Raw genomic sequence first — 20302 nt, 5'->3', positions numbered from 1 at the left:
CTTTATGAATGGGACGTACCAAAGCAGTCCCTCACACGGGACCCCCGAAGGGCTGACACCAGAACACACACACCGAACACCGCGTCCTGACGCGCCAGAACATCTACCCGAAAGAGTCTGACAAAGGAATACAAGGAAGACCAAACCGCAGCCTTACAAATGTCCACTGGAGGCACGAGCAACGACTCAGCCCAAGAAGCCGCCTGACCCCGAGTAGAATGAGCTTTGAGAAACTCCGGAACGGGCTGCTGCCCCAGAAGAGAAGCGGAAGCAATAGTCTCCTTGATCTAGCATGCAATAGTAGCCCTAGAAGCGCCAGCCCCCCTAAGAGGACCAGTCAGAAGGACAAAGAGATGATTTTTTTCCTGATCTCCTGGGTCCGTTGCACATAAGAGCAAAGGACCCGACCAACATCCAACATGCTCAGCTGTCTTTGCTCAGAAGAGTCCTCCCAACTACCCAAGACCGGGAGGACCACAGATTGATTGACATGAAAAGGAAAAACTACTTTCGACAGAAAAGGAAGGAACAGGCCTCAAGACAACCTGCTCCCTAGAAAACTCCAAGAAGGGAGCCCTACAAGAGAAAACCTGTAGCTCAGAAACACGCCTAGCGGAAGAAATGTCCACCAAAAAGACCGTCTTCAGAGGAAGGTCCTTCAAAGAGCAGCCGCCCAACGGTTCGAAGGGCGGGTGCATCAGAATAGAGAGAACCAGACTGAGATTCCAAGAGGGAACAGAGGACCGCACGGGAGGCCTGAGCACCTTGGCCGCCCGCAAAAAGCGAATCACATCAGGAATGGCTGTCAAACGCTGACCCGTCACAAACCCCCGAAAGGCTGACAAGGCTGAACCCGGAGAGAAGCCGAAGCCAGGCCTCTATCCAGGCCATCTTGCAAGAACTCTAGGATGTTAGGCACAGAAACGCGAAGAGAGACCACTCCCCGCACCTGGCACCACCCCTCAAAGAAGTGCCAAATCCACACAGAAGCCTGAGAGGTAGAAAGCCTCCAGGACCCCAAGAGTGTAGAAATCACCCTATCTGAATACCCCTTCTTACCAAGGCGACCCCTTTCAAAAGCCAAGCCGTAAGACAGAAGGGAGACGGGTCGAACATGGGAATGGGACCCTGCGTTAGAAGGTCGTCCAAGGGAGGCAGAGGAAGAGGATCTGCCACCAGAGTGTCACCAGATCTGCATATCACGGATGTCGAGGCCAATCTGGAGCCACCAGAACCACCAGACCCGGATGGCGAACAATGCGGAGAAGAACTCTGCCCACTAATGGCCACGGAGGGAACATGCACAACAGCCCCTCTGTTGGCCATGGTTGAACCAGAGCATCCAGACCCTCAGCCAGTCCATCCCTGCGACGACTGAAGAAGCGGAACACCTCGGCATTGCCACTCGTGGCCGTCAGGTCCATCAGGGACTGACCCCAAGCCGGCATTATCAACTGAAAAGCCACAGGGCTGAGACACCACTCTCTGTGATCTAAGATGTGACTGAGGAAGTTCGCCTGAACATTCTCCACCCCAGCCATGTGAGAGGCCGAGAGGTCCAGAAGGCGTGACTCCGCCCCAAAGCATGAGCCGAGCTGCCTCCTCCGCCACCTGAGCACTCTTGGTGCCTCAACGATTGACATAAGCCACCGCTGTGGCATTGTCAGACCGGACTCTGACCGACTTGCCCATCAAGAGGGAGCGGAAGGCTAACAGCGCCAGAGGGACAGCTCTGGTCTCCAACATGTTGATCGACCAGGACGCCTCCTCCATGGACCAGGTGCCCTGAGCTGAGTGACCTAGACACTGAGCCCCCCCAACCGAGGAGACTGGCATCCGTGAGAAGCACCGTCCACTGCGATATATCCAGACTCATCCTCTGGACCAGATGAGAGGTCTGGAGCCACCAAAGAAGACTGCAGCGCGCCAAGCCTCGCAGAGGGACAGGGACCTCCAAACTGAGCCTCTGGGGTGACCATCTACGGAGCAGAGCATACTGAAGAGACACATGTGGGCCCGCGCCCACCTCACAACATCCAGGAACGCTGCCATCGACCCCAAGACTTGGAGGAAATCCTGCGCCCGAAGACACCGGGACGCCAAAAGAAGGCGAATCTGAGATTGCAATTTGCTTACCCGGGTCTCTGGAAGGAAGACCTTCCCCAAGGAGGTGTCGAACAGAACCCCAAGGTACTCCAGATGCTGAGCGGGGACCAACCGACTCTTGGAAAGGTTGACCACCCAGCCCAGTGACCGGAAAAACTCAACCACCCGAGCCGTAACTCGGGCGCTCTCCTGCAACGACTTCGCCCGAAACAACCAGTCATCCCAGAAGGGGTGCACCAGAATGCCCTCTGACTGCAATGCCGCCGTGACGACCACCATCAACTTGGCGAACGTCCGGGGAATCGTGGCCAGGCCCCAGGGAAGCACACAGAACTGATAGTGCAGACCCAATATCGCAAAGCAAAGAAAGAGCTGAGGAGAGGCCCGAATGGAAACAGGCAAGTAGGCCTCCGCCAGAGCGAGAGAAGTCAGGAACTCCCCCAGCTGAACCGCCAGAAGGACAGACTGCAGTGTGTCCATGTGAATAAAAGGGAATTCTGAGAGTCCTGTTGACCTCAGTTTAAACCAAGGATGGGCCGAAAGGTCCCCTCCCTTTAGGGCCCCATAAAGGAAATGGCGTACCAGCCGATACCGCATTCCTGAGGGGACACTGGACAACTGCTTTGAGATCTAGCAAGCGCTGAAGGGTCTGGTGAAAGGCTAGCGTCTCCCATGCCACCTGACATGGAGAGGCTAGATATGATCCGGCAGAGAGCGGGCAAAATTCAAGTACATAACCGTCCCGCACCACCACCAGGACCCACTGATCGGACGTGATCTTGGCCCACTTGGGAAACAAGTTGCGAAGCCGGGCACCCACGGGAACCAAAGGGGGCGCCGGCAAAGAGACATCGCGCAGGACGGGCAGCAGGGGAACCGGGGGGGGAGGGGAACTCCCAGCCCCCCGACGGGCCCCCTGAAAAGACTGCATGCGCTAAGCCAACCGACCCCGGGGAAAAACCGGAAGCCTGGAAAGAAGCAGTCCCATGCCCCAGGCGAAACTTGCAAAATTCCCGCAGACGCCCCCGGGCAATGCCAACCCGAGATGCCGGGCGGGCACGGTCCTCAGGCAGACGGGGCACCTCAGAGTCCGTCAGAGTCTGAACCACCGGATCTAAGTCCTCTCTAAACAAAAAACAACCCCCGAAAGGGAAATTTTGGGAAGTTCAGTTTTGGACACGGCAACCGCCGACCAAGTGCGAAGCCACAAGGTACAGCGTGCGGCCACCAAAAGTCCCAGACTTAGCAGCACCAAGTCACAAAGAACAACCGAGAGGAACGAGGCAGTCATCTCAAACTTCACCACCTCCTGATCCACTAAGGACCAGTCATCAGACTCACGATCCAGGACATGCTCAGACCACCGAAACACGGTGCGAGCCACCAGCCCCACACAAATAGCCGCCTGGACCCCCAAGGCAGAGACATCAAAATTATACTTAAGAAGTGTCTCTAACGTACGCTCTTCAGAGACCCTACGAGCAGAACCGTCCATAACAGGCACGGTATGCCGCTTAGGAAGTGCAGAGACCACTGCGTCCCCCATTGGCGAAATTAAGGTAGCCCTATCCCTCTCCGGGATGGGATACCCATGAGCCAAGGCGCACACCAAACGAAACGGCGCCCGTAGGCCACTGCACCAACACAAAATCCCGAAAATCCTGACGCACAGGAAAAGAGCGGGAAACAGGACAGACCCCCTGAAGCAGAGGGGCCCCTATACGCGGGGTCTCAGGTGGCGCAACTTCAAAAATGCAGCACCAAGGAGACCTGCTACATCAGGTCTAAAAGCTCATCCCTCTGAATAAAAAGCGCACCACGGACGCATCTGCTCTGGAAGACGGGAAACCCGCCGCCCCGCTGCCAGCGGGCGTCCCCTCTAGAGGATCTTGGAAGCCCGCCAAAGCAGCCAGGTCCTCAACCATGCCAACACGCTCCTCCGACCACCAATTCGCAATCCAAGCCCCCCCGCGAGCGCTTAGATGTGGGAGGAGGAAGAGGGGACGCCAAACGAAAAGAGGGAGGCAAGCCATAGGGGGCGCGGAGGGAAACCACCCCCGAAACCCCCCAGGTGCACGTGGGACCTCCAGTTGTCTGCACAAAGAAAGAAATTAAATTGGGGACAAAAAACCCCTGGGGGTCCCCAGGGATTCCCTGCCCCAGCAGGGGTCCCTGCTGAAACCTGCCCCTGTGTTTGCAATACAGGGGGAAGGTCACCTGAGGTTGCAGACAAAATGGAGGGGCCAGACAGAGAAAATGGCGAAGTTCCCGCCAAAAATGCTCCCTCCATGGCCTGTAGCGGCTGAGAAGGCTGAACAGTCCCAGCCGCTAAAACAGGCAAGTCCGCATCAGCTGTCAAAAAATCAGCTGAGAGGGAATCCTTCGGGGAATCCCTCTGTGGGCGGTTGGGGAAGACCGGGCTTCCCCACTGCTCCCAGCCGACTCGCGAGGCACCATCGGCGGGGAGCTCTGGGCGCCTACAGCCGCTGCCGACGGAGCTCCACCACTTCACCGGCCCAAACTACCGAATTCAGTCCGGCCGCGAGTGCCTCGCGGCTGGACTTAATTGTGTCCCACTCCCCCGGAGAAGGGCACAATTGCTCCATACGCGACCTAGCTAGAAACAAAGTGCCGGTTAGAAGAAAAAATACAGTAAAAAACATTAAACTGACAGGGAAGCAACCCTGCAGACCGGCACTACCTCAGGATTTTTTTTTTTTTTTTTTACAGAACAGACTCCACAGGCTCTCGAAGCAATATGCCTTGCTTGATTTAGGGGGCAAGGCTTACTGCTGAGGCTCCTCTAAAAAAAAGTGGGGAGGTGGAGGAAGTGGGGGGAGGGACCCCGCTCGAGACCCGCCGGGTTTGACACCCCCGAGGTCGGACGGACCCCCAAACAGGGCCCGCCCAAGCTCTGTCCGGCCAAAAACAGGGACTAGAAACCCCCTAAACAAATTCCAACAGCCCTACCAAGGGAGATGGGTACAGATCACTCAACACCTGCTGGAGACTGAAAGAAGACTGATGTAAATAGAGAAGGGAGTATATTATATACTGTCCCACAGTTTTGCTTTCAGTCTCCACCTGCTGGTCATGATTGGATATATACCCATTCGTAAAGATTAACCTCTACTGGTCTGGAGAGTGCTAAAGAAACTGCTTTTGTGCTATTTCATGAGGAACAGAAGATAGGGCATCCAAAAAAAAAAAAAAATGGAGGGAAGGTTAAGAGGAGAAATAGGAAAAAAACAAACAGAGGGGAAGAGAAAGACTGTATAGCAAAACATGTCAATGAGGGAGGAAGGATAGGAGTGACAGGGTAGAAGGGTAAAAGGATTGTTCGAGAAAAATTCACTTTAATCGGAGACCAGTCACAATCTCCTCAAAATCTACTGTATTTATTTGAGTAAGTTGAGAAACTCTGATTAAAAAAATGAATTAAAAAACTCAGAATCATTTTATCTATGAAACTGAAAATATTAAGTGCCCCAATCCCGTCAGCAGGATGATCTCTTCCCCGCCAGCCCATGATTTCAGCCTTTCAATCCCTTACCCCCCTCAACATACACCTTTCAAAATTTCTTTAGAGCAATGGCAGTGCAGCAATCCTTATCTGCTACCTTGTATGTACTATGTACCACTCCCTTTTACTTAATTTCTTATTTGGCAGGCCAAATTAATGTGTGCTCTAGGGCAGGAAGCAAGTAGCCTAAGAGGATAGCTAGGCTTTAAAGATACTTTAGAACAGGGGTGTCTAACCTTTTGGCTTCCCTGGGCTGCATTGGCCAAAAAAATTTTTCTGGGGCCACACAAACGCTGCAGCAAGAGAGAGGAGGGAGCCGGCAAGACGATAAACACCCAGGGGCAGCAGAGGAAAACACTGCATTGCCTTTGACCGGGGCCACACAAAATACTTCACGGGGCCGCAGGTTGGACACCCCTGCTTTAGAAGGTTCATTGGGAGGGGGATGAGGGGTTGAAATGCTGATACAGAAAGCAATTTTGGACCCTGGAGGTGGGTGGGAGGGAGGTAGAGTGAGTTGCTGGCCCAGGTGAGGGAGGGAAGGCTGGAAGGGAACCTCATTTTTGCTTATTTTTAGCTGCCCCTGACTTATCCAATCCAATCTTTAGTTTTATACTATCTATAGGCTTGACTTGTAGTAGAGTATATTCAGTACGACACTTAAATTTGTCATCAAAATCTTACCTTTACAGCACTAATAAAATTGGAAAGGGTGAAGTCGTCTTTTCCATACACAGTCCATCTATCCCAGATCGTAAAAGTTATACCATTTCTGGTCAAGAAAAATGAAACCAAAAATAAGTTTCCAGCATACTAACCTCTACCAGCTATCTTAAAATTAAAACAGTTTGGATACCTAATAAAGAATTAAAGGCTAATGGATACTGTTAACCAGTAGTGTACCATATAAACACATTTTACTATGGTACGCCCAGCAAACTACAGCTGAAAGCAGCTAGCAACGTAACATTTATATTAAACACTTAAAACCCTCAGTGTAATTTTTCCAAACTCATTTGAAAGACTGAAGAAATTTATAATGCTAATAATATATAATTTGTTCTTTTGATGTAGCTGCATCATCCGCCACCATGCGCTTGCGTTTCGCTTCATTGCTGCTTGATTCATCTGAGCAGGATCGCTTCCCCTTGGACCAGTTTTTCGGGGGTTCCAAGGCCTTGGAGGACTGACTGAGGCCCTTGCCCAAAGCCCCTTCCTTTTGCATCCTGCAGCATGTGGGACACGGCTGCTCCTCAACTGGCAACTCTGCACAACTGACACTGAATCCAGGACTAGAAAGGCCTGGGGCATCCATCAGAGGCAGTCACTTGCTGAATGGTTTTGAAGCAGAAAAAGAGTTTCAAATGAGAACTTTAAAAATCCAAGATGGCTGCCATAAAAAAAATCTTGCCAAAAATGGACTGTTGGAGATAGAAGGAAAATTAAAAGGAAAAATAAAAAAATAGTGATTTTGGAGAAGGGGTACCCCCAGAAACCACAAAATCTCAAAACTACAGACCTCACTAATGTTCCCCTTAGAGAATAATGAGAGTACTCACTGTGACTTCTGGTGCTGTTTGTCTGAATCAGCCTGGCTGCAGAGAAAGGATTTCTGACTCAGAAACTGCTCAAACTTCAACCATTGAAGGAATTCTTCTGGCTGCTGGTCAGACAAACCACGATCACTGCCTCTGACCTCTGAGATTCCTCTTGTAGTGATGGGGGGAGGGAGGGGGGAATATGCAGCTGGCTCCCTGATATCCCGAAGGATTTTTCTCATAGGCCACACAGCCTCTGATAAAATCAGCAGGCGAGTCGCTTCCAGGGGGATGGACTCTGAGCTCCTGAAGGGACCCAAAGCAGGCTAGCTCTGCAGGTACTCTATGACATTGGCCTGGGAGAAGCAGTCCTCCCACAAGGACTTTGTCCTTTCCCCGGTGGAGTATGCCCAAGAAGGGGACCTCCGGGCACTGAAGCCACAAAGAATTTCAAAAGGTTTGTTTGAAAAAATAACCCAAAACAACAAAGAAAGGCAGAGCAGAGCAAAAGACACCCGAGTTCGCCTGCCAAAAGGAAAACTGAGGAAGGTGCTGTTCTCCACTACAGAAGGGGAGGAGTTTCAAGTTCTTAAAGTGATGCCCTTCTGCAGTTCGCAGGAAATGGGAATCAACAGCTACATTAAGGACTCCTGTGTATCCACAACAGAACTGACATTCCTTAGCTACTGAAGCTGAGATAATTGGGGAAGAGAATGTATTTGCTCTAAGCAGCAACAAGATAAGGAGTAAGTAGTGAATCATGGGCTAGATTCACTAACTTGCCGATCGTGCTCGATCCGTGGCAGGCTGATTGATCCACAAAGGGTCAGTATTTAAATGGGTGCGATTGGAGGAACGGCCCCCTCCCCTTCAACCACACAGATCTTTGCCTGTAGATGGGCTGCGCATGCTTACAAAAGCAGCAATTTTTTCTCTTTAAAACTTCACTTTTGAGCTCATGGTTTTAACATGTTTTAAACCTGCGAGTTAAAACCACGGGCTTGTACTGCGGGGAAGGGCAGGCGTGTCGGGCCAGAGAACAGGAGATTGGGGCACAGAAGCAGGAGATCGGGGCAGAGAGCAGGGTAGCATAAGGCAGGGCAGTCGGAAAGGACCTGAGTGACTGGTCCTCAGCAGTCACTTATTTTTGATCAGTCAGCCCAGTCGGTGTCCCTCATTTTTTTTTTTTTGTGAATCGCTGCCCGTCTACATTTGAATGCCGTTCCCCCTCATTTGCATGCGCGGGACAGAGGTTAGTGAATCGTGTCGGAGGAAAATCGGGACGCAAACCGATCGGTATGCTTAGTGAATCCTGTCCCAAGTCTTTGATGTTACTAACTAATCTTTTTCTTCCAACCTTGTTTTTAGCCTTACCTGATTTTTAAATACAATGCTTAATTATTTTAGGCTCTCCTATTTTGACTTTAACTAACAAATATCTGTCTTTTTCTGCATGTTGATCTGTCCTGGGCTCTTTCTGTAGATAAAAAACTATAATAAAATGGAGCCTAGGTGCCTGGGATGAGGCCCAATTCAGACTCTCCTTTTCTATTTCTCACACTCTCTGTCCATTTATGTGAATAATCACATCACATGACCAAATCAGGGACAGGACAGAAAGTCACCTGCAGCTGTAAGGAGAAGGCTAAGCATACATCATTCATTGTTTTTAAAATTAAGGGCTTAAATTTCATTTCTGCTGGCAACCAAAGGAAAACAACATCTCTTAGTCCCCCTCATTTACCCAGGAAGCGTATCTTTATTTTTGTTACTTCTAAATAGTGCCAGAATCCAGATGTGAAAATGAGGAACATGAAAGAAATATGTTTTATGACTGATCTACAGCTCAGTAAATTCATGAATATGCATATTTTCCAATGAGAAATCCTATAAATAGTGACCCCTAAACTACAAAGCTGGACTCTTACCTACTGCTTAGAGCCACACTCTCCGACAGTCGGCACAGACTCCAAATGGTCTATCTTTTTGTCTTTCGACTCTGTGTTGTGTGAATGTGTGTGCTTGTTCAGCGTAATAATTTCCCTGGAGGATTTTGTGTTCTGAGAATTAGGGTTATCAGATTGCTGCTATTACTCATTATATAAGCTTTCTTTTCTGCGAGTGAGTGCTTTGCATTATAAGTAAATATTTAGGAAGCTTGCTATAATATTATTAGTTATATTTCTCACCTGTATAATCATTTCTCCTTTCTGAGTGTATGAGTCTGTAATATGTCCTAAATAAACAAGAACAAGAAACTGATAACTTGTGCACGAAGGTGTATGTACTTTGGGCGGTGTTGTTATTGTCTAGGAATAGGTGCTGGACACAAGACAGGTCTTGGAGACCCCATTGTGGCCACTAAAACAGAGGATGAAGATGGAAAGTGAGGTAGATAAGAAGACTCCACAGCAAAAATCGATCTCACTTCTTCAAAATTAATGAAGAGGTAGCAATGCTTGAGGGAGTCCAGAGAAGAGCAACTAAACTGATTAAGGGTATGGAAAACCTTACATACACTGACAGACTGAAGAAGCTGGGGCTGTTCTCCCTGGAAAAGCGGAGACTCAGAGGAGATATGATAGAGACCTTCAAGATCCTGAGGGGCATCGAAAAGGTTGACAAGGACAGATTTTTCAATTTAAAAGAAACCACAAGACCAAGGGGACACTCGATGAAATTGAAGGGGGACAGGTTTAGAACAAACGCAAGGAAATTCTTTTTCACACAGAGGGTGGTGGACACATGGAACACCCTTCCGGAGGCCGTGATAGGAAATAGCACAGTAAAGGGTTTCAAGGAAGACCTGGATAGGTTCCTGGAGGACAAAGGGATTGAGGGGTACAGATAAGAGCAGTGGAAGGTTTAGAAATAAGTGTAGAGATAGGTATAAAATTAGTCAGGGACCGCTGCTCAGGCAATATGCCTGATGGGCCGCCGCGTGAGCGGACCGCTGGGCGGGATGGACCTCTGGTCTGCCCCGGCGGAGGCGACTACTTATGTTCTTACTTATGTTCTTATGTTCACTCTGTGCTGACTCTACGTTGATATTTTAGATTCCACTATACATCATATATAAATAATAAAGGATCAACATCATATAGATCTCTTTTTACTTATCCTTTATTGCAGTATCATTTGCATGATGGGGCGAGTAAATGATACAGCAATGATGTTGATCCTTTATTATTTATATATGATATGAAGTATAGTGGAATCTCAAATATCAACATATAGAGTCAGTACAGAGTGCTACCTCTTCATTAATTTTGAAGAAGTGAGATCGATTTTTGCTGTGGAGACCCCATTGTGGCCCCTAGACATTGCTTGAGGCCCAACACTTTCAAACATGGGTACTGAAGAGAACCTAAACTATGTAGTGTTTGAACAGGAAAATAAGTGTCTATTAAACGTTGGAAATGCTCCTTCATACCAGCAACGATGGATGAATCTGTTGCAGTAACAGTAAGATGCTTAAGCAGCTGGGCAGATGATGGAAAGACGATGTCTGATCAACAGACAAGACTCTTGTTGCTACACCAAAAGCAGACAAGACAAATGATGTCATTTAACAGTAGTTAATTTAAATCCAAAAACAACTTCTGCAGTTTTTTTTAAATCGTTGAATTCAGTTGTCAATTGTCTAAGATACATTAAGTTTTTACATATTGATACTTGTTTCAAAGTATTTAGAGAATGACAAGGGGCCAATGTTTGTCTCTGTCCTTGTGGGCTCTGTCCCCATCCCATTAACCATGGGTACCCAACCTCATGTTATTCGCTAGCTCACACACACACACCCTCACAGTGGTGGAGTTCTGACATGGGGGAGGGGCAAAAATGACAGAAAACATACCACAAACTTACCTCGGCTGCACAGTAAAGGAAACCCTTCTCCCAATCCACACACCTCCGCTTGTGGGGATGGGAAGAAGACTCCAGCAGCACATCTTCAGAGGAAAGAGAAGCAGAAGTTCCTGCCTTATGCAGACAAAAGGCCCTATACAAACCCCCCTGAGGCAGAAGACAACTGACTGCTCTGAGGCGGGGAAATAAAAGGACTTGAATGTCATAGCAAATCAAACCCCGATGAAGATTTTTAAGTGGTGGCAGTTCCTGGACAAATGAAAGGCACTGGCAAAATTTGTTTCCTCTCAGTGTGCACACCAATTGAGTCACTGTGTGAGGTACTTGGCAAAGAAGCTTTTTTTTCCGCCCCAGACCCTAAGGTTGCTGACAGAAGGGACATAGTCGTGGCTGGCAAAAAAACTGCAGATCCCAGCCTCATCCAAAGCTCAATGATGGCAAACTGTGCAGTACTTCTGATGCTACGAGTTCATCTTCCCTCTGGCACAGATAGGGACGCATAGCTGAGAGAAAGAGAAAATGGGCAGACAGTGCCAAATACTAAAAGAGACTGTGAGCTTTGAGGAGCAGATTGACAGGATGATTCCTGTTTCTTCTGGCAGCAGCCATTCAGATAGCGACTCAGCACAGGGCAGGAGTGCAGGAAGATCACCCCTGCCCTGGGTTCACCACTGGACCACCAGGGATTTTAAAAAGGTACCATGTTTACAATTGGGGAGGCAGAAGGGAGGTGAGAATTATTAGAGTTGGCCGGGATAGGAGGCGGGAGGAATCCCTGTAGAGGCCTGCATTAAAACTTGCAGAAAGGAGAAATTAGGTTCTTACCTGCTAATTTACTTTCTTTTAGCTTCTCCAGACCAGTAGAGGTTAATCTTTACGAATGGGTATATATCCAATCATGACCAGCAGGTGGAGACTGAAAACAAAACTGTGGGACAGTATATAATATACTCCCTTCTCTATTTACCTCAGTCTGCCGAATAGCCAAGCAGAACCAAGAACTGGAAAACAGAAAGAAAACAATACTACGAACAGGAGTAACAAATCACATACCCAAATGCTGTTGGAAAATGCAGAGGAGAAATACCAGAAGGAAAATGTCCCCACAGCTCGCCAGCTAAGCCAGCCGAGCCACAGCCGCTGTTCTTTAATTCTCCCCGGCCCTAGAAAAATACTAGAACCCGCAGCAAAAAACAAAAACTGCCCGCGAAACAGCCCCAACAACAACAACAGACAGGGTGGGGACCTCTACTGGTCTGGAGAAGCTAAAAGAAAGTAAATTAGCAGGTAAGAACCTAATTTCTCCTTCTTCAGCACTCTCCAGACCAGTAGAGGTTAATCTTTACGAATGGGACGTACCAAAGCAGTCCCTCACACTGGCGGGACCCCCGAAGGGCCGACACCAGAACACACACACCGAACACCGCGTCCTGACACGCCAGAACATCTACCCGAAAGAGTCTGACAAAGGAATACAAGGAAGACCAAACCGCAGCCGTACAAATGTCCACTGGAGGCACGAGCAACGACTCAGCAAAAGAAGCCACCTGACCCCGAGTAGAATGAGCTTTGAGAAACTCCGGAACGGGCTGCTGCCCCAGAAGAGAAGCGGAAGCAAAAGTCTCCTTGATCTAGCATGCAATAGTAGCCCTAGAAGCGCCAGCCCCCCTAAGAGGACCAGTCAGAAGGACAAAGAGATGATTTTATTTCCTGATCTCCTGGGTCCGGTGCACATAAGAGCGAAGGACCCGACCAGCATCCAACATGCTCAGCTGACTTTGCTCAGAAGAGCCCTCCCAACTACCCAAGACCGGGAGGACCACAGATTGATTGACATGAAAAGGAAAAACTACTATTGGCAGAAAAGGAAGGAACAGACCTCAAGACAACCTGCTCCCTAGAAAACTCCAAGAAGGGAGCCCTACAAGAGAAAGCATGTAGCTCAGAAACACGCCTAGCGGAAGAAATGTCCACCAAAAAGACCGTCTTCAGAGGAAGGTCCTTCAAAGAGCAGCCGCCCAACGGTTCGAAGGGCGGGTGCATCAGAATAGAGAGAACCAGACTGAGATTCCAAGAGGGAATAGAGGACCGCACGGGAGGCCTGAGCACCTTGGCCGCCCGCAAAAAGCGAATCACATCAGGAATGGCTGTCAAACGCTGACCCGTCACAAACCCCCGAAAGGCTGACAAGGCCACAAGCTGAACCCGGAGAGAAGCCGAAGCCAGGCCTCTATCCATGCCATCTTGCAAGAACTCTAAGATGTTAGGCACAGAAACGCGAAGAGAGACCACTCCCCGCACCTGGCACCACCCCTCAAAGAAGTGCCAAATCCACACAGAAGCCTGAGAGGTAGAAAGCCTCCAGGACCCCAAGAGTGTAGAAATCACCCTATCTGAATACCCCTTCTTACCAAGGCGACCCCTTTCAAAAGCCCAAGCCGTAAGACAGAAGGGAGACGGGTCGAACATGGGAATGGGACCCTGCGTCAGAAGGTCGTCCAAGGGAGGCAGAGGAAGAGGATCCGCCACCAGAGTGTCACCAGATCTGCGTATCACGGATGTCGAGGCCAATCTGGAGCCACCAGAATCCCCAGACCCGGATGGCGAACAATGCGGAGAAGAACTCTGCCCACTAATGGCCACGGAGGGAACCTGCACAACAGCCCCTCTGTTGGCCATGGTTGAACCAGAGCATCCAGACCCTCAGCCAGTCCATCCCTGCGACAACTGAAGAAGCGGAACACCTTGGCCTTGCCACTCGAGGCCGACAGGTCCATCAGGGACTGACCCCAAGCCGGCATTATCAACTGAAGAGCCACAGGGCTGAGACACCACTCTCTGTGATCTAAGATGTGACTGAGGAAGTTCGCCTGAACAACCTCTACCCCGGCCATGTGAGAGGCCGAGAGGTCCAGAAGGCGTGACTCCGCCCCAAAGCATGAGCCGAGCCGCCTACTCCGCCACCTGAGCGCTCTTGGGTGCCTCAACGATTGACATAAGCCACCGCTGTGGCATTGTCAGACCGGACTCTGACCGACTTGCCCCTCGAGCGGAAGGCTAATAGCGCCAGAGGGACGGCTCTGGACTCCAACATGTTGATTGACTAGGATGCCTCCTCCATGGACCAGGTGCCCCTAGACACTGAGCCCCCCCAACCGAGGAGATTGGCATCCGAGAGAAGCACCGTCCACTGCGATAGGTCCAGACTCATCCTCTGGACCAGATGAGAGGTCTGGAGCCACCAAAGAAGACTGCAGCGCGTCAAGCCTCACAGAGGGACAGGGACCTCCAAACTGAGCCACTGGGGTGACCATCTACGGAGCCGAGCATACTGAAGAGACATGTGGGCCCACCACACAACATCCAGGAACGCTGCCATCGACCCCAAGACTTGGAGGAAATCCTGCGCCCAAGGACACCGGGACGCCAAAATCTGAGATTGCAATTTGCTTACCCGGGCCTCTGGAAGGAAGATCTTCCCCAAGGAGGTGTCGAACAGAACTCCAAGGTACTCCAGATACTGAGCGGGGACCAACCGACTCTTGGAAAGGTTGACCACCCAGCCCAGCGACCGGAGAAACTCAACCACCCGAGCCGTAACTCGGGCGCTCTCCTGCAACGACTTCGCCCGAAACAACCAGTCATCCCAGAAGGGGTGCACCAGAATGCCCTCTGACTGCAATGCCACCGTGACGACCACCATCAACTTGGCGAACGTCCGGGGAGTCGTGGCCAGGCCCAAGGGAAGCACCCAGAACTGATAGTGCAGACCCAATATCGCCAAGCAAAGAAAGAGCTGAGGAGCGGCCCGAATGGAAACAGGCAAGTAGGTCTCCGCCAGAGCGAGAGAAGTCAGGAACTCCCCCGGCTGAACCGTCAGAAGGACAGACTGCAGTGTGTCCATGCGAATAAAAGGGAATTCTGAGAGTCCTGTTGACCTCAGTTTAAACCAAGGATGGGCCGAAAGGTCCCCTCCCTTTAGGGCCCCATAAAGGAAATGGCGTACCAGCCGATACCGCACTCCTGAGGGGACACTGGACAACTGCTTAGAGATCTAGCAAGCGCTGAAGGGTCTGGCGAAAGGCTAGCGTCTCCCATGCCACCTGACATGGAAAGGCTAGATATGATCCGGCAGAGAGCGGATAAAATTCAAGTACATAACCGTCCCGCACCACCACCAGGACCCACTGATCGGACGTGATCTTGGCCCACTTTGGAAACAAGTTGCGAAGCCGGGCACCCCCGGGAACCAAAGGGGGCGCCAACAAAGAGACATCGCGCAGGACGGGCAGCAGGGGAACCGGGGGGGAAACTCCCAGCCCCCCGACGGGCCCCCTGAAAAAGACTGCATGCGCTAAGCCAACCGACCCCGGGGAAAAACCGGAAGTCTGGAAAGAAGCAGTCCCATGCCCCAGGCGAAATTTGCGAAATTCCCGCAGACGCCCCCGGGCAATGCCAACCCGAGAAGCCGGGCGGGCACGGTCCTCAGGCAGACGGGGCACCTCCGGGTCCGTCAGAGTCTGAACCACCGGATCTAAGTCCTCTCTAAACAAAAAACAACCCCCGAAAGGGAAATTTTGGGAAGTTCAGTTATGGACGCGGCAACCGCCGACCAAGCGCGAAGCCACAAGGTACAGCGTGCGGCCACCAAAAGACCCAGACTTAGCAGCACCAAGTCACAAAGAACAACCGAGAGGAACGAGGCAGTCTCAAACTTCACCACCTCCAGATCCACTAAGGACCAGTCATCAGACTCACGATCCAGGACATGCTCAGACCACCGAAACACGGTGCGAGCCACCAGCCCCACACAAATAGCTGCCGGGACCCCCAAGGCAGAGACATCAAAATTATACTTAAGAAGTGTCTCTAACGTACGCTCCTCAGAGACCCTAAGAGCAGATCCATCCATAACAGGCACGGTATGCCGCTTAGGAAGTGCCGAGACCACCGCGTCCCCATTGGCGTAATTAAGGTAGCCCTATCCCCCTCCGGGATGGGATACCCATGAGCCAAGGCGCACACCAAACGAAACGGCGCCCGTAGGCCACTGCGCCAACACAAAATCCCGAAAATCCTGATGCACAGAAAAAGAGCGGGAAACAGGACAGATCCCCTGAAGCAGAGGGGCCCCCATACGCGGGGTCTCCGGTGGCGCAACTTCGAAAATGCAGCACCAAGGAGACCTGCTACATCAGGTCTAAAAGCTCATCCCTCTGAATAAAAAGCGCACCACGGACGCATCTGCTCTGGAAGACGGGAAACCCGCTGCCCCGCTGCCAGCGGGCGTCCCCTCTAGAGGATCTTGGAAGCCCGCCAAAGCAGCCAGGTCCTCAACCATGCCAACACGCTCCTCCGACCACCAATTCGCAATCCAAGCCCCCCCGCGGGCGCTTGGATGAGGGAGGAGGAAGAGGGAACGCCAAACGAAAAGAGGGAGGCAAGCCATAGGGGGCGCGGAGGGAAAACCACCCCCGAAACCCCCCAGGTGCACGTGGGACCCCCAATTGTCTGCACAAAGAAAGAAATTAAATTGGGGACAAAAAACCCCTGGGGGTCCCCAGGGACTCCTTGCCCCAGCAGGGGTCCCTGCTGAAACCTGCCCCTGTGTTTGCAATACAGGGGGAAGGTCACCTGAGGTTGCAGACAAAATGGAGGGGCCAGACAGAGAAAATGGCGAAGTTCCCGCCAAAAATGCTCCCTCCATGGCCTGTAGCGGCTGAGAAGGCTGAACAGTCCCAGCCGCTAAAACAGGCAAGTCGGCATCAGCTGTCAAAAAATCAGCTGAGAGGGAATCCTTCGGCGAATCCCTCCGTGGGCGGTTGGGGAAGACCGGGCTTCCCCACTGCTCCCAGCCAACTCGCGAGGCACCATCGGCGGGGAGCTCTGGGCGCCTGCAGCCGCTGCCGACGGAGCTCCACCACCTCACCGACCCAAACCGCCGAGTTCAGGCCGGCCGCGAGTGCCTCGCGGCTGGACCTAATTGTGTCCCACTCCCCCGGAGAAGGGCACAATTGCTCCATACGTGACTTAGCTAGAAAAAAAGTGCCGGTTAGATGAAAAAAAAACAGTAAAATACAGTTTTCTTAAAGGGAAACAACCCTTCAGACCGGCACTACCTCAGGATTTTTTTTTTTTTTACAGAACAGACTCCACAGGCTCTCGAAGCAATATGCCTTGCTTGATTTAGGGGGCAAGGTTTACTGCTGAGGCTCCTCTAAAAAAAAGTGGGGAGGTGGAGGAAGTGGGGGGAGGGACCCCGCTCGAGACCCGCCGGGTTTGACACCCCCGAGGTCGGACGGACCCCCAAACAGGGCTCGCCCAAGCTCTGTCCGGCCAAAAACAGGGACTAGAAACCCCCTAAACAAATTCCAACAGTCCTACCAAGGGAGATGGGTACAGTTCACTCAACACCTGCTGGAGACTGAAAGAAGACTGAGGTAAATAGAGAAGGGAGTATATTATATACTGTCCCACAGTTTTGTTTTCAGTCTCCACCTGCTGGTCATGATTGGATATATACCCATTCGTAAAGATTAACCTCTACTGGTCTGGAGAGTGCTAAAGAATATGTTGTTTTTGACTGTGTACTATGGAGATGTATCAGCTATGGGTGTCTAAATGTTTGATTGCAACTGTATTTCCCTCAAGTCCTAATAAAAATATTTGGAAGAATTAGTCTCAATACTGATCATTCAGGTACCCAACTAGTCAGTCTACCTTCATCATAAAAGACTCTATAAATGCAAATTCTGCTGTTCAACCAATTCGTCACCCCGTTTGGTTTCTATTCACCTACTGTGGAAACTTGTCAAAAACCTCTAATGTCCAGATAGGCAACATCCATTTTTGTCACTTCACTAAAGAGTCCAATCAGATTTATCTGGCACAATCTAATCTGTACTTTCTGAAACCATACTGCCTGTGTAATTGTTAATAAATCTCTGCAAACTGGAAAGATTCTGACCTGTTGTAAGACCACAATAGTTAAACCTGTATTTTATAAAACAGAATAGTGACCCAGGAAATTTAGGAAGCTATAGACCAATTTCAATGATGCTTGTGATTGCAAAAGTAATTGAATGGATCGTGCTAGAAGAATTAGAAGAACTTGTAGATAAAAATGACTGGTTAGATGACCATCAATATGGGTTTAGGAAAGGACATGGGGTGGAGACCTTATTGCTGTCAACTTTAGATGTGCTACGAAGAGGCATAGACATTGGAAAAATATTTTGTGTTGTTTCCTTGGATATTTCAGCAGACTTTGATACAGTGGATTCTTTGATTCTGTTACAGAAACTGCAGATAGGAGGTATTGGGGGTATGGTGATGCAATGGTTCAAGTCATTTTTGACTGAACGGATGTTTGTAGTGCAAAGTGGTAGAAACATTTCTTCCACTATGCAGTTGAAAAGAGGAGTGCCACAAGGATCAGCACTGTCGGCACTGCTTTTCAATATATACATTGCCTCACTAGGACAGATCTTGACAGAATTAAATGTCACTATCAAATTTATGCCGTTATCTGCGTTTCTTCCCAGTTGAAAATGGAGTTAATCAAGCAAAGATTAGATTGATGGTTTGTATGGATGAGATTAAGAAGTGGATGGATAGAAATATGTTCGTGTTAAACCTAGATAAAACAGAGGTCATGTTTGTGGGTAATGACTAGCAAATGTTACAGTTGAAAGAGATCAGATTACTGGAGGTACAACTTTCAATTTCCCCTCATATGAAAATGCTAGGTGTATATCTGAATAATCATCTAACAATGGAATACCATATCTTGAAAGTTATTAAAAGTGCTTTTTTTTTACAAATGAGAACAATCTCCAGATTAAGACCAATGCTTTCAATGTTGGATTTCCAGATAGTGATCCAAAGCCTTGTAATTACAAAATTAGATTTTTGTAACGCTTTATTTCTGGGTATTACAAAAAAAAAGGATACATGCCTTGCAGGTTGTGCAAAATACAGCTGATAATCACAGGGGTGTCTCATTATGAGCACATTTCTCCAGTACTTAAACAACTACATTGGTTGCTTTATAAGATCTTGACAGTCATAAACCGTGTACTTTATGGGGAAGCACCACAATACTTGATCCAGGCCCTGAAAAAATGTTCCAACCCATACGTTGCGTTCACAATCGGCAATGAAACTGTCACTCGAATGTGTCCGGGATGTGCATTATAAAAAGACCTGGATGTCAGCTATTTCTTTAGCTGGCCCCAAATTGTGGAATTCATTGAATGGACCATTAAGATTATATTCTAACTTTGTGTCATTCAAAAAACTATTGAAAATCCACTCATTGTAAAAGCTTTCTATGAATAAGGAATTTCTGCTTTAATGTACTTTTCCTGGGATCTTTTCATTTGCTGAATTTATTTTTATTTGCTGAATTTGTATTTTAGTATGCTTTTAGTTGAATTTGTATTTTTTATAGGTTTATTTTATTTAGTTGATAGGCAGAATAGAAGTTTTTTAAATAAAAATAAATACATTTCTTTCATTAGTAAGGGCATCCACAGCTTCTTCCACTACTGAAATCCAAGGTCTGCAGTCACTTGCTTCCTCTTAAAGTTTCCAACTTTTTTAAAAAAAGGATTTCCAATGAAAATTAATAGAACTGTGCAGTCAGAACTTTAGACTTCTGCATGCTAGAGAAAGTTTAATACAGAAAAACATACATACAAAAAGATAAATAACAGTGTGCCAGTTACCTTATTTCTGTTTTTCTTACTTCAGATGTCTCTGTAAAAACTATAATTGGAATGGCTAAATTAAGAAAGCAGTTCTTGTAAGCTTCATAGGGATGACCGCCAATTATTTTTATTAACTCCAGTGCAATCTGGGTAAGAGCAGACAGACAGGATTATTTAAAATAGGCAAAAAAGGTAGTCTTCCAGCAACACAGATACCCCTGTTCAGCCTCTGTTTCTCCATCCTTTTTTCCTCCTTTTAGTTGCTGTTAGGGCTACAAATATTCACCAGTTACTACCCTGAGGCATTCCCAACACTGAATGTTTGTATGCTCTATACCAGTGTTTCTCAACTCAGTCCTGGAGAACCCCCTTGCCAGTCAGATTTTCAGGATATCCACATTGAATCTGGATATCCACTTTGGATATTGAATCAGGATATCCACTTTGATTTGCATACACTGCCTCCATTATATGCAAATTTTTCATGCATATTCATTGTGGATATCTTGAAAACCTGACTGGCAAGGGGATACTCCAGGACTGAGTTGAGAAACACT

General features: G+C 49.0%; 1 protein-coding gene across 4 annotated transcripts in view; it reads right to left on the bottom strand.

Annotated features, from left to right (window-relative positions):
• The window catches only part of UBA6 (ubiquitin like modifier activating enzyme 6), a 328373-nt gene that overhangs the window by 23301 nt on the left and 284770 nt on the right, over nt 1-20302 (bottom strand). For all 4 annotated transcript variants that reach the window (XM_033914779.1, XM_033914755.1, XM_033914773.1 and 1 more), the window contains 2 exons: nt 19764-19891; nt 6314-6401 (listed from right to left, as the gene is read on the bottom strand). In XM_033914779.1, coding sequence (XP_033770670.1) covers nt 6314-6401; nt 19764-19891 — 216 coding nt within the window. The remainder of the gene's footprint in view (nt 1-6313; nt 6402-19763; nt 19892-20302) is intronic.

This window comes from Geotrypetes seraphini, chromosome 1 (genome assembly GCF_902459505.1).
Source record: "Geotrypetes seraphini chromosome 1, aGeoSer1.1, whole genome shotgun sequence".
NCBI lineage: Eukaryota > Metazoa > Chordata > Amphibia > Gymnophiona > Dermophiidae > Geotrypetes > Geotrypetes seraphini.
This window is presented reverse-complemented; position numbering and strand designations above follow the sequence as displayed.